This window comes from Mercenaria mercenaria, chromosome 6, assembly GCF_021730395.1.
Source record: "Mercenaria mercenaria strain notata chromosome 6, MADL_Memer_1, whole genome shotgun sequence".
NCBI lineage: Eukaryota > Metazoa > Mollusca > Bivalvia > Venerida > Veneridae > Mercenaria > Mercenaria mercenaria.
In genome coordinates, this window is record NC_069366.1 from 62,537,431 (window position 1) to 62,553,103 (window position 15,673).

At 36.7% G+C, this 15,673-nt stretch overlaps 1 protein-coding gene across 3 annotated transcripts in view; it reads right to left on the bottom strand.

Moving 5' to 3' along the window:
- Window positions 1-15,673, bottom strand: part of LOC123548712 (uncharacterized) — a 57,911-nt gene that overhangs the window by 11,923 nt on the left and 30,315 nt on the right. For 2 of the 3 annotated variants that reach the window (XM_045336217.2, XM_053546096.1), the window contains exons 2-4: window positions 10,825-11,046; window positions 3,305-3,430; window positions 132-247 (exon numbers count right to left, since the gene is read on the bottom strand). In XM_045336217.2, the coding sequence (XP_045192152.1) occupies window positions 132-247; window positions 3,305-3,430; window positions 10,825-11,038 (456 nt within the window). In that variant the 5' untranslated portion in view covers window positions 11,039-11,046. Of the gene's footprint in view, window positions 1-131; window positions 248-3,304; window positions 3,431-10,824; window positions 11,047-13,706; window positions 13,922-15,673 lie in introns of all 3 variants that reach the window. The other variant, XM_053546095.1, reaches the window with a different exon arrangement.

Sequence of the window (15,673 nt, forward strand, 5' to 3'; positions counted from 1 at the left end):
AATATTATACGATATCAACAGCAGAGATCACTTTGGGCGGTTGTCATGACAAAAACTGCCATAAATTTCCATTTAAAAGAAAATACTATAAGTTGACATGCAAATAAATAATTTTTCATATATAATATTACTCTTCTTTGTTCTGGTGTTGCAGGATACATGTTGCTATTTACAACTTCCTCGTATGCAGGTGGAGGAGCGTACAGTGATTCATTGTCACATTCTTCTGACAGACCGGAATCGGCACCTGAAACATGTAACATGTTTTGGGAACTTACAATTAAGTTGCTCAGTCCAAACTAAGGATGGGAAGAAATACTATAACTTACAAGTAAATATAGAATATTCACCATAGTGAGAGAAAAACTAGAAAATGCTTTTGTAAAAAAGCGCATGTCTCCCCCAATGCAAAGTACTATAGGCAAGAAGACAATAGGGGTCAGGAGCGAAAGTCAAAGAGACACTGATGGTTGGCTGCAATAGGGATCATCTACTTGGCATGTCCAGTCATCCCGCTAAATTTCAACACTCTTGGCCTAGTGGTTCTCAAGTCACTGTTCAGGCTCCTGTGACCTTGACCTTTGACCAAGTGACCTCAAAATAAATAGGGGTCATCTACTCTGCATGTCCAATCATCCTGTTAAGTTTCAACATTGTAGGTCAAGTGGTTCTCAAGTTATTTCCAAAAAATGATTTTACATGAACAGGCCACTGTGACCTTGACCTTTAATAGACTGACCCCAAAATCAATATGGGGTCATCTACTCTGCATGTTCAATCATCCTATGAAGTTTCAACATTCTGGGTCAAGTGGTTCTCAAGTTATTGATTAGAAATGGTTATCAATGTTCAGGCCTCTGTGACCTTGACCTTTAACGGAGTGACCCCAAAAACAATAGGGGTCATTTACTCTGCATGAACAATCATCCTATGAAGTTTCAACATTCTGGGTCGAGAGGTTCTCAAGTTATTGATTGGAAATGGTTTTCCATGTTCAGGCCCCTGTGGCCTTGACCTTTCACAGAGTGACCCCAAAATCGTTAGGGGTCATCTACTCTGCATGACCAATCATCCTATTAAGTTTCAACATTCTGGGTCAAGTGGTTCTCAAGTTACTGACCGGAAATGGTTTTCAATGTTCAGGCCCCTGTGACCTTGACCTTTAATGGAGTGACCCCAAAATCAATAGGGGTCATCTACTTTGCATGAACAATCATCCTATGAAGTTTCAACATTCTGGGTCAAGTGGTTCTCTAGTTATTGATCGGAAATGGTTTTCCATGTTCAGGCCCCTGTGACCTTGACCTTTGATGGAGTGACCCCAAAATCAATAGGGGTCATTTACTCTGCATGACCAATCATCCTATGAAGTTTCAACATTCTGGGTCAAGTGGTTCTCTAGTTATTGATCGGAAATGGTTTTCAATGTTCAGGCCCCTGTGACCTTGACCTTTGATGGAGTGACCCAAAAAATCAATAGGGGTCATCTACTCTTCATGACCAATCATCCTATGAAGTTTCAACATTCTGGGTGAAGTGGTTTTCTAGTTATTGATCGGAAATGGTTTTCAATGTTCGGGCCCCTGTGACCTTGACCTTTGACGGAGTGACCCCAAAATCGATAGGGGTCATCTACTCTTCATGACCAATCATCCTATGAAGTTTCAACATTCTGGGTCAAGTGGTTCTCTAGTTATTGATCGGAAATGGTTTTCAATGTTCAGGCCCCTGTGACCTTGACCTTGACCTTTGACGGAGTGACCCCAAAAACAATAGGGGTCGTCTACTCCAGCAGCCCTACAACCCTATGAAGTTTGAAGGTTCTAGGTCAAATGGTTCTCCAGTTATTGCTTGGAAATGAAGTGTGACGTACGGACGGACGGACGGACAGGGCAAAAACAATATGTCTCCTGGGGGAGACATAATTATCAAATCTACTGTAATACTGAAGATTGTGTAATATCCAAAATGACTTGATTTTATGCTAAATCAGTACAATCATAAAATTTCTTGGCATGAAATTTCATGCTTTTGGTAAACAGAAGATATTAAAATTTGTTTGTTTCAGTGTAAAATCAAAATTCATTTTACAGTCAACATCATATGTAATATTTCCATGAGTGGCACAGCCAGTAATAGGCAAGAAGTGAATAGGGGACAGGATGGTTGGCTAAGATAGGGATAGGCTACTTGGCATGACTAATCATCCTATTAAGTTTCAACATTCTGGATAAAGTGGTTTTCAAGTTATTGACCAGAAACCATTTTCCATGTTCAGACTACATCCAATCATTCTATGACGTTTCAGCATTCTGAGTCAAGTGGTTTTCAAGTTATTGATCAGAAAGGGTAATCCATGTTCAGGCCTCTGTGACCTTGACCTTAGCTCAATAATTTTACATCAGATGTCTCCCATAAAACTAATTCCAATGCAAGTTTTTATGAAGACTATCTTTTTTTATAATCTAAAATGCAAAGTCAGTGAAAGTTATTACCTCAAAAATATTTTCAGTATTTACAGTAAACAATGTAATCGGAAATTATCAGGTATTGATAGAAACATGTCATCAGAAATTTGCAGGAGAAAAGACCGCAGGATTGTAAAATAGAGCTAGAATGAAAAACAACATTCTCAGGTTAATTTGTTTCCATGGTTTCTGCTACATGGGAATGATGCTGGTATATAATATTTCTCTCCGATAATATTAAATAATAATTACACCGTTTACTAATTGTAAATCATGCGCATTTTAGACGGAGGTCAGAAACTGAAATAAAGAAAGAATATGTATTTTGGTGGTTTTTTTAACCCCGAATACTGACTTTGTTTGTTAATATTACTTATTCATCTCAATACAGTTAGAACAGATCTAGGAATGATATTCCATCAGTCCATAACACATCTTAACTTCAAGGGGATCACATGCATGAAGTTTCATTCAACTCCATTTAAAAGCTATCATTCCCAAATAATACATTATACACATTTCGTCTTAGTGACCGAAAGCCCCTAACTCTGCAGTGCCTTAGCTGACTCAATATTGTCATGTGTGGAAGTACTTTGTGCCAAAAATCATCACTTACCAATGATATCAAAATACATTTTTTTAGTACAAATGCTCTTACGTTTGCAATGTTTCAACAGACCCTGAAAAATGTCATATCCACACTTCATGGTCCTGTGTATGATTTTAACTAGAATCCTTTTAAAGGTGTGGAAAAAATAGCACCAATATGTTTTGCAACAGACCAACTGTAAGATGACTTGTATATACCCCTAACCAGGGTGTAACAAGGATCATACCTAACTGTCTGTTAGCCTGCTGCTGTCGTTTCTGGAAACAGTAGAGTATAGCTAGAAACACAACCACTGCAAGCCCCACAATGATCATGATCAAAATCGTGTTCTGATTCATCAGCTGCTCCTCCGCTGAAAACAAAAAATCATGCTAGTATAAGGCAGCTCATTTACATGATAAAACTGACACAAGCTGTCGGAAAGACTACATGCGTGACTATGATAACCTTTATCAAGATATTATTATTTTTAGAACCAAGGGCTCGTAGAACACGCAATGCCCCCCCTTGAAGTATTCAGTAATTGCACAAGGAACAGAAATTATTTTGTCACAGTGCACTGGATGTTTGACGTACTGACCTCAGATCAATAGTAATTATTATGGGTCATTTACCAGCCATAAGTAACTCTTTGTGATCTTTGACCAATACATTCTCTAGTTATTTGGCAAACAAAGTTCTACTGTTTTGGGGCAATATGACCTTGACCTTTGACCTACTGATCTCAAAATCAATAGGTTCATCTGCTGTCAACTTTCATGATCCTAGGCCAAAGCATTGTTGAATTATCATCTAGAAACCGTTTAACTGTTCCAGGTCACTGTAACCTTGACCTTTGACCTACTGACTTCAAAATCAATAGGGGTCATCTGCTGGTCACGATCAACAAAGTTTCATGATCCTAAGGCCCCCGCGTTCTCATGTTAAAGTCCAGAAACCTTTTAATTGTTCCAGGCCACTGTGACCTTGACCTTTGACCTATTGACCTCAAATGGTCCTGAGTTATCATCTGGAAACTGTTTAACTGTTCAAGGTCACTGTGACCTTGACCTATGACCTACTGATCTCAGAATCAATAGGGGTCATCTGCTGGTCATGGCCAACCTCCCGATCAACTTTTATGATCTTATGCCCAAGCGTTCTTGAGTTATCATCTGGAAATCATTTAATTGTTCCAGATTGCTGTGACCTTGACCTTTGACCTGCTGACTTAAAAATCAATAGGGGTCATCTACTGATCAAGATCAACCTCCCTATCAACTTTCATGATCCTAGGCCTAAGGGTTCTTGAGTTATCATCTGGAAACTGTTCTAACTGTTCTGGGTCACTGTGACCTTGACCTTTGACAAACTGATCTCAAAATCAATAGTGGTCATTTGCTGGTCATGACTAACCTCCCTATCAACTTTCATGATCCTAGGCTTAAGAGTTCTTGAGTTATCATCCGGAAACTGATTGGTCTACAGACAGACCGACCAACATCTGCAAAACAATATACTTCACCTTCTTTATAGGGGGGCGTAATAAGTGAGTGTGAGGGTGGAGGTGGGTATGAAGAATAAGAATGACAACACAGGCACTAAGAGAAACTATCCATAGTGAAAACTTGTATGAAGTCCAAATTTTTCAAATAACTCTAGTAAAAATTAAATCAGAGAACTGTATCTTTTTTTATTTGCCGAATTTTCTTTATGTATATTTTGAAGATTTGAAAAATCAAGCTTTGACCAAATCCTACATTGAAAAATAAATTTTGATCCCAACATGTAGAACTACCTTAACAATCCTGGAACAAAAAATCACTGAGAACCTGACTGAACTGCCAGTTTTTTTCCAAAGCTGGTTTTGATTTATACCAGACTATCGATATTTTACTTGCACTTACTACTATTACAATTTAAGCGTTTGCTTACAGCAGCATTTTGTCCGTTACAGTAAAAATCTTATGTGTTGCATACAGCTATATAACATTATAATAAACAGAAATAGGCAACATCAGCAAATGTTTTAATTTTATAATATATTAATGGTATTATAAAAGCATAATACATAATTATCACATGGATAGACAAGCCGATTTAAGTCAAAAGCAAACAGGTACTGGCAATTGTCTGGCAAACTTGATCACAAAATGTCACACCAAAGGTATGTTCATACCTTAAATTACGACCTGCACAAATAATTGATTTATAACTACGCAAGTCATCTTTTAGAATACAGTAATAACAAGAGCTGTCTGTTGACAGCACGCTCGACTATTCGAAACATTGATAGAAGTATAGGGTAAAAATATTACTAGAGATTTTCGGACAAAAGAAAAAGAATAAATAAGACAATGTACCTGCATTTGTAGATTTGGACAAGTCTTGCACAATATGGCAATGTGTGACCATGATGGTGAGCAAGCGGTCAAAGTTTCAAAGCCATATATCAAACAGTTTAAAGACAAAATATTGAATGGTATGCGAAAAAAAAGGGCCATCACTGAGCTGAAGAGACAGTCCTTGTCCTAGGTATATTATGATAATAAACAAGTGGTCAAAGTTTCAAAGCCATATGACAAACAGGTAAGGCCAATTATGGACTGTTACAAATGTATGAAAAATTTAACTGATTTCCAAGTCCAAAAAGGGCCATAATAACTGAATAATTTGTGTAATATCTTTAAAAAGGGTCACCCAAGAAATATCTGTGTAAACTTATTTTAAAATCTGGTCAGTCAATGAGGTCAGCAGTTTCATACAAGATAATTCTTTCCAAGCCAAATCATTTGAGCACCATGCAAGAAACATCCAGGCCATGTATCAACAACTTCCATCATGTGGTTTCAGAGGAGATGTTGTCTGAAGAAAAGTGTGGATGGACGGATGATGAACAGTGAATGGTCACAAGAGCTCACCTTGAGCACTTTGCACTCAGGTGAGCTAAAAAGTATCGCCCAAGATCACGCCTCTATTGCCATTATATTATGAGAGATTGTCTTAAATTACAACAGCAAATTCCCTCTATAAATGAGCCGTGCCATGAGAAAACCAACATAGTGGGTTTGCGACCAGCATGGATCCAGACCAGCCTGCGCATCCGTGCAGTCTGGTCAGGATCCATGCTGTTCGCTAACAGTTTCTCCAATTCCAATAGGCTTTAAAAGCGAACAGCATGGAGCCTGACCAGACTGCGCGGATGCGCAGGCTGGTCTGGATCCATGCTGGTCGCAAACCCACTATGTTGGTTTTCTCATGGCACGGCTCAAATATAATTCATCGTTATTTAAGTATCTAATTACCCCTATTTAAAATATTTCATAATTATGTTTTCCATTTACAATTCCAGCAAATTACATGCATGTTATCTTCTATGTGACTTTGTTGACAATAACCATAAGTCACATGCCAGGTCTCTGTTTTTCCAATATGCTGACAGACTGCACGATTCTTTTACTGTCACCTCAGTCAGTAGAACATTCTTAATTAACATTTTTTTTTTTAATTTGCTCTACAGAAATTTGTTCATTTAAATATATGTACTTCATTTTTCTAAAACTCTAGGCCACTCTAACTATTTAACCAAAATGTTTAACCAAGAAACTACAATTTTCTAAGAACAAATAGGGCCACAATTTTGACAAAATGCTCAGAGTTATGCTTCTCGGCCTACTAAGTCACCTAATGATGATAAACAAGTGTGCAAAGTTTCAAAGCTGTAGCTCTTACAGTTTTTGAGAAAAGCTGGACCTAAACAAAATTTTGAACCAACCCCGGCGCCGACGATCAAGTGATGACAATACCTTGTAATTTTTTTCTTCAAAAATCAGACGAGCTAAAAATACCTCCAGCGAAATTCTTACAAAATATTCTTTGATAAATAATTTGTTAAAGGTAGTTTATGATTTTAAGTTTTTAACAAATGATCATTTAAACTTATTTGTGTTCACTGACTGCTTAATACATGTACGAATTTCACTGGAGGTATTTTAAAGCAGTCAGTGAATAAGTGATCATTTGTTAAACCTAAGACCAAATCCATTACTTGATCAAGATCTGATAAACTACTGTACCTTTAAGAAATTATTTATTAAAGAATATTTTGTGAAATTTTTCAAATGTACAAACTAAAACAACCCCTATTTCTTCACAGAAATGCATTTTTTTTAACAGGGAGTGTTTTCCCATAAAGCCTGTCACAAATGTTATTTTATTTCCTTTGGGAATGAAATATTGGGGAAAGAATAAGATCATTTACAGGCCAAAATAATATACAATGACATTTTTGTCTCTAACTATATCCACAGAGAATTTATGAGGGTGTGTTACGGAGAACAATACACATTAGTAATAACTCAATGACAATAAATGCATAATTTTAAGATTTGTTTGTTTGTTTTGGGTTTAACGCCATTTTTCAACCGTATTTCAGTCATGTAACGGCGGGAAGTTAACCTAACCAGTGTTTCTGGATTCTGTACCAGTACAAACCTGTTCTACGCCAGTAACTGCCAACTTCCCCACATGAATCAGAGGTGGAGGACTAATGATTTCAGAAACACAATGTTGTTTATCAAATAGTCACGAAAAACATACACCCCGCCCGAGGATTGAACTCACGACCCCACAATCCGTAGACCAACACTCTACCTACTGAGCTAAGCGGGCGGGCTAATTTTAAGAAGAGGTCGTGTAGAATCATCAGCCAACTTCAACTGGCTCTAGAACTGTTTACCCAACTTACAGTAACAGACTGAAGTGTTAAATTTGTATCTACCGGTATGTTTGACACTGCCACAAGGCGTCCTCAGACCAGACATTGCTTGTTCCTAGTCTTTCAAGTACGTGAAAATAAGAAATTTGTATAGCAACTGTGATTGGATAATAAAAGTTGCCATTGTGTTTTAAATTTATGTGATGTTACCACCAAGACGGTTTTCACCTGGTTCTCAAATTTTACAATATGAAAGCACTTACAGCAGTAATTCTTTATACTTTACACTATGTTATGAAACCATTTAATTTCATGGGCTTAAAACTTTGTGGTTTCATCCAAAAATGCAGTTTCCTGGTGGCTTTCAATATTAATTACAGTAAAATGATTTAATTACATGAGTATGAAAATTCGTGATTTTGGACAAAATGGCAATTTCGTGGGGACATGAATCTGTGGATATTAACTTTTGAACATAAAATGAATGGGAATTTTACTTGTTCGTTGGGATTAAATTTCGTGGATTGACTCAACCATGAAAATTAATCCCCCATGAATATTAATGATTTCACAGTATTGTATACTTAAAATAAAAGGAAATGTTATGTGTTAGCTGTGAATTAATTTCAAGGATTGACCTTGCTATGAAATTCACAAAAATTAGTCCCCTACAAGTATGGATAATTTCAGAGTACACAGAGGCTTACTATTACTCATTCTTATAAAGTCATGTCTTGCTATTTCATTAGCACCTTATCAATAATCATGTCTCTGCACCCAACAGTTCTACAAGAACATGTAAATATAAGTAAGAAATGTCTACATTTTTTAATGTCAATACGCAATTTAGTCTGTGGAGGAAATTTACAGGTGCCCCTCTGAGGATTATTTCAGACACAGACAGACACCTCAGACAGACCTTCTGGAAGCCAATATCTCCTTCACATGAAAGAATTGTAGCTCCCTAGCTAGGTTTTGAACTTGAAGTAATGAATGCGGGTGATTCAAAGTCAGTGTTGGTTACTGCTTATTAAAATGAACAGAAATGAAGAAGTATTGAACCTGTGATAGTAATAAGCAACTAATTTGAAAAGTGACATGAAAGCAGTTTTTTTTTTAATATCCATATCTCATCAATTTAACTTTGTCTAGTCTTTATACCCAAACCTGATTCTCCAGTTAAACTGAATACTGACAAGATAAAACAAGATGGTACTTAAGATCCTGTACTGCTCACCTGACCTAATTCTTAAAATTGATACCTAGTACCTAATTTGGCCTAGATTTGATAGAGACAAACATTAGTAGATCATTTTCTAAGTTTTCAATAATTTGGCCTAGTGACATGATTTTTGACCTCAGGTACCCCACTTTAGAACTTGACCTAGATTTAATAGAGGCAAACATTCTGACTATGATTTAGGATGATAAAGTGAAAAAAAAAAACAACAAGTAGCTGTGTTCAATAAAAACTTGATTCCCCCACTGGCATCATTGTCGATACAAAGCAACCTAAGTCCAAGACGAGGTCAAGTTCAAGGTCAAGGTCAAACTGAGGTCAGGCGATGTCTGAAGATGAGGAATGGTCACAGGTTACATCTGCATTAGTATCAAGTCATTCCAGTTAGGGGTATTGATACTAGCTGAAACAGTCCTATTTGGTTAACCTCGTACGGACGGACAAACAGACGGACAAACGGACAGGACAATCACTATATGCCTCCCGCATCAGTAGGGGGCATAAAAAGGTCTTGAAAGTGTTAACAAAATGTTCTTTGATTTGGCCTAATGCCCTAGTTTTTTTCCCAAGTGATCAAGTAACATGTTCATCATAAATTCAAACAAACATTCCAAACATGTCTCATAAAGATCAGGTATGGCCTTTTGAGTATTAACAATATTTCTTTCTATGATATGAACTAGTGACCTAGTTTTTGACCTACATAATCCACTTTTGAACTTGACCTATATTTCATTGAGACAACCATTCAAAGTTTCATGATGATAAAGAAGAAAGCCTCAAGAATGTTAACAAGCTTTTTCTCTATGATTTGACCCAGTGACCTACTTGAAGATGTCAGATAACCCAATTTTGAAACTGACCTATATTTCATAGCAACAAACATTCAGAACTCTTTTACGAAGATAATATGGAAAATATGGCTTCTACAGTGTTAATAACGTTTTTCTATGATTTCACCTACTGACCTAATTTTTGACCTCAAAATATATAAATAAGTTTTGAAATTAAACTAGATTTCATAGAGACAAACATTCTGACAAAATTTTATGAAGATCAAGTCAACAATGTTGGCTTTGAAGTGTTAACAAGGTTTTTTTATCTGATGCCAGTGACCTAGTTTAAAATGTCAGATAATCAAGTTTTGAACTTAACCTAGTGACAAAGTTTCATGAAGATCAAGTCAAACATGTGGTCTGTAGAGTGTTAACAAGGTTTTTCTATGGTTTGACCTAGAGAACTAGTTTAAAACGTAACCTAGATTTCATACTGACAAGATTTTATGAAGATCAAGTCAAAAATGTGGCCTCTAAAGTTTTAACAAGGGTTTTCTATGATTTGACCTACAGACCTATTTTTTTTATCTCAGGTAATCCAATTTTAAGATAGTCCTATATCCAACAGAGACAGACATTCTGACAAACAATTATAAAAATGAAGTAGAAAATATGGCATCTAGCATATTAACTATATTTTTCTATGATTTGACCTATTGACCTAGTTTAAGATCTCAGGTGATCCAGTTTTGGGCTTTACCTAGACTTCATAGAGACAAACTTTCTGTCAATGTTTTATGAAAATGAGGCAGAAATTGTGGCCATCAAAGTGCTAACAAGGTTTTCTTATTAACTGACCTAGTGACCAAGTTTTTTTAACCCAAATGACCAAATAATAAACTCATCTAAGTTCTTTAAGACTTGGCCAAAACTTGTGACCTCTAGAATGTTAACAGTCAAAGTGCTGACCACAAACTGCAATGAACGTTTGACACAGGCTGATCACAATAGTTCACTTAGCTAAATCAACTTACGGCATAGTTCAACCCTTGCGATACAGGAACCATCTTCGCACATTCTTTCACCATCAGACATACATCGTCGAGGCCTTGCACTGGTTGCTGAAATCGGTCTACGAATGTGTGTTGCTGCCACCGTTTTATTTTTATGTAACATCGCCACGTTCTCCTGTTTAGTTTTGATCGTGTATTGCAGAAAAAGAATATTTGGGCCAGGTATGTCACTCATTACCGTAGCTGAAATATGAAAGAAAGAACTTGAACATCATACAATTTTTTCTGTCAAATCAAAACATTTAAGGTCACATGACAACTGCAAGCTTCAATGGAGATGAAAGAGCTTAGGTGCCTAAACTGGCATTATTTCACACACAAGGGTTTGGGAAATCTGGGTAATATCATAAGCCTTCTGCAAGTCCAGTGGATAGCTTCCTTATATGACAACAAAGTTAAGATGTTAAAGGTGTCTCTATTAAAGGGACATGCCTCAAATTTTTTTTCAACATTGACATTTCAAAATTTTTAAGAAAAGCATGCACTGAATACCCAGAACCATATATCAATGTAATTAAAGTTGAAATTTTAAAAGAATGTTATGAAAAACTGCTGTGACCTTGACCTTTGCTCAAGTAACCCCAAAATCAATAGGGATCATCCACTCTGCAAGTCCTATCACCCTATGAAGATTGAAGATTCTGGGTCAAATGGTTCTCAAGTTACCAATGAGAAATGGGTATCTTGCCTCTGTGGCCTTGAACTTTGATCAAGTGACCCAAAATTCAATAGCAGTCATCTACTCTACGTTTCTATTCATCCTATGATGTTTCAACATTCTGGGTCAAGTAGTTCTCTAGTTATTAATTAGAAACTGTTTTTGATGTGCAGCCCCCAGTGACCTGGACCTTTGATCGAGTTAACCCAAAAATTATAGGGGTCATCTACTTTGTAAGCCCTATCATCTAATGAAGTTTGAAAGTTCTAGGTCAAATGGTTCTCCAGTTATTGACTGAAAATGAAGTGTGACAGGCAGATGGTCCCTGTGACCTTAACCTTTGATGGAGTGACCCCAAAAGCAATAGGGGTCATCTACTCTGTAAGTCCTACCAACCTATTAAGTTTGAAGGTTCTGGTTCTGGTTCAAATGGTTTTCAAGTTACTGATCAGAAATGGATTTCCATGTTCTGGTCCTTGTGACCTTAATAGACTAACTCCAAAATCAATAGGGATCATCTATTCCGCCAGTCCAATCATCCTATGAAGTTTCAACACTCTGGGTCATGTGGTTCTCCAGTTAACTGGAAATGGTTTTCCATGTTCAGGCCCCTGTGACCTTGACCTTTAATAGAGTTACCCCAAAAACATTAGGGGTTGTCTACTTCATAAGCCCTACCACCCTATGGTTCTCAAACAGACTGCCTGCCCGACGACGGACAGGGCAAAAACAATATGTCTCCCCCGGGAGTTTTTGCATGCAAACTTTAACCAGAAGTTTTTATGGTCAATACTCAAAAGGGAACATAATTTTGCAAAATACATGTCAGAGCTATGGGACTTGATGCTATGACCTAGTTTTATAAACCTGAAGAAATGTGTGAAGTTTAAATTCAATATTTACATTAGTTTTTGAGATAGTAACTTGTATGCAAAACTAAGTTCAAAAGGGGGCATAATTTGACCAAAATGCATGTCAGAGTTATGGGACTTGATGCTATAACCTAGTTTTACAAACCCAAGACACAGGACATCGTGAAGTTTCAACTCAATACCTGCATTAGTTTTGGAGATAGCAACTTGCATGTAAAACTTTAACCAGAATTTTGAAGTCCAAAATGGAGCATAATTTGGTCAAAATACACGTCACAGTTATGAAACTTGACCCAGAGAGGTTGGTAATTGACCTAGAAAAAGAAAAAACAAGTGTCAAAGCTATAAAAGGTAAAAGTAAAGGTCTTGTTTATTACAGTGTCACCCCTATTGAAAGGGCCAGCCAATTTGGCTAATGGGACACCTTAATTGTGCGTACCAATTACCTCCCAACTCCTACCACTATGCCAGGCGCCAGGTGGATAGAAGTCAGTAACCATTCATTTAACTAGTTCGCGGCTATATGTCTTTAAATGATAGCCAAATGTACTTGCATGCAAACTTTTAACCAGGATTTTATAAGTCCGAAAGAGGGAATAATTTGGCCAAAATGCATGTCAGAGTTATGGGACTTAATATTATCATCTAGTTTTATAAGCATGAAGACACATGCTGAGTTTCAATTCAGTATCTGCATTAATTTTGGAGATCGTAACATGCATGCAAAACTTCAAGCAAGTTGTGGCGCCAATGCTGACGCCAGAGTGAGTAGAATAGCTCTGGCTATTCTTCAAATAGTCAGGCTAAAAACCAGTGCTGACTTTCAGCATTTCAGAAATTTCAAGTGCCTTGAATAGGACTCCAACCCCGTACCATCTGGAATGACAGTCAACTGTGTTATGACTAGACCACACTAGACTGAATCATTTATTTCATTTTTTATTATAGTTACTAACTAATGAATAAACTGTTCTAAAAAATCAAGACACTTGTATAAAATGCTACTACAGTTTCTTCAAAAATTTTCTTCCTCATCTTTTGAAGAAAATGCAGTACTGTTTTATTAGAATTGATATCAGCTGGTCTACAGCTGATAAACTTGAATTTTCCAATATACCGTCATTTATATGCTAAAGACTGCCTGTGAGCAGAGATCATCTGTGAGCAAAAACCATCACGAGTAAGCAGAGATCATCAGATTCTGTGAGCAGAGACCATCTGTGAACAGAGATCGTCTGTGAGCAGAGACCATAGGTCTGTGAGCACAGACCATTTGTGAGCAGAGACCATCATGAGTGAACAACAGAGGTTACCTGTGAGCAGGGACAATCATCTGTGAGCAGAGATCATGTATAAACAGAGACCATCTGTAGGCAGAGACCAACTGTAAACAGAGGCCACCAGGAAACATTGACCCCTTGTGAACAGATCTGCACATACAGATCACTTTTCAGCTCTTTACAATTTCACTGTACTTCAGCTTAACTTGTGAATAAAGACCATAATTTTGATCCTTCCACTGTAACACCTGAAAAATCATTCACACACAATTTTCTATAAAATATCTAATAACTTGTATTAAACTGATCGATATCTATGTAACAGGTGTCTAAACTGAATTACATAGAAGCACTTGTGAACTGTGATTCATATAATGACAAAACTTAACTGAACAAAAGATCGAGGTTTACTCAGTTAAAAAAGTGAGTCGAAAGCAACAATCCCTTATGGTCACAAACAATGTCAGTTCATAAAGACACAGGTATAATACCTGATGTGATGTATTTTTCACACACATTTAAGGTCAAACATAATTCAATGCTTTTGAAACATAAAATTTAGACACTGGTATCCAAAACATTTGAAGTATGACTTAAATGATTTGAATAAATTACAATACCTAAATAAGAGAATACCTTTAAATTAGCACGTCCCATTTTCCTAAGCCAAAAATGTAAACATTTTTGTTTATTGTTCATTCAAGTGTGTTTATCTATAGACATGATTAATTTCAAAGTCAGATCACAATATTGAACATTTATAAATTTACATATTAGCCACAGCTTATATGCACATACAGATGCCTCCTGATCAACCATTAATAAATCAATCATTTTTGGATAAACAAGATGAATAAAAAAAAAAAAAGATTTTTCATGTAATTTTTAAAACAAAATCAACAATTTTACACTCAATAACATAATAATGAAAAATACAAGCATGATGTAACATCCAACCTATATAGTTTTGATGTGGACATTTGTGAATTCTGTCAATATCAGTAGAAATATATATCTGGGTCTTGCACATGACATATCATCTCATTATGGTGTACATTTATCCCAAGTTACTCCAAAATCCCTTCATTGAAGGCAGAGTTACAGCCCGGACAAGAATTTACACAGACGCATGCACACGCTTGGATGTGGATTTGAATAAGAAATGCGTTTTTTTCCTCTGATTAGGTTTTTTTCCTCAAAACATTTTTGTTTATAGTTTGTCTTTAGTTATATAGTACATTTCCTGTGATCCAGTATATGATATAGATCTATCTCATTGATTTACTTCGGATGTGAATGCATTAATTTCGTCTATAGATTAATAATTCAATCCACTATAGCATCTGCCAACAGAATCTGATGTTGATTAAAGTTGATTTCTGTACTCAACAGTGAGTGAAGAACAATAATCTAATTTAATTGACTGAAAAAGTCTGCATCAGATCTCTCTTTTAAACATTTGCTGGTGACAGTACATATAATAACAAGGGGACTGCCTACTTGCCTGCTGCTGCCCTCACCCAGCTAGCTGAAAGGTGTGTGTGTGGGAGTGGGGGGTGGGGGGCTTATTTGGACTGCTGCACTCCTAAAACTGTCACCTGTGTATATGTCCATCTTGAATGGTTAATGAGTTATGCTCTGGACACAAAATCTGACTTTACCTTGCTGTAACCTTGACCACTGACATACAGACCTGGTTCATGCAACTGAATACTAAAGTACAAGAATATGAAAGTGATTTTTTTGGGGGGCAGGGTGACCTCACCACTACCCACCTTCTAAAGTATAATCTGTTGAAGTTGTGCTCCAGACAGAGGACAGAAACTCAATTTATGACTGACTTTCAACCAAATTCATGCCGTCTGCACATCATCTGATGCCATCTATCTAAATGCCAAGTTAGAAGTCAATACCTTGACTACTCTGCACCAAATATATGACAGATTTGACTTAGCTGGCACCTTGACCTTTTACCTATAGACCTGATTCATGCAGTTTGC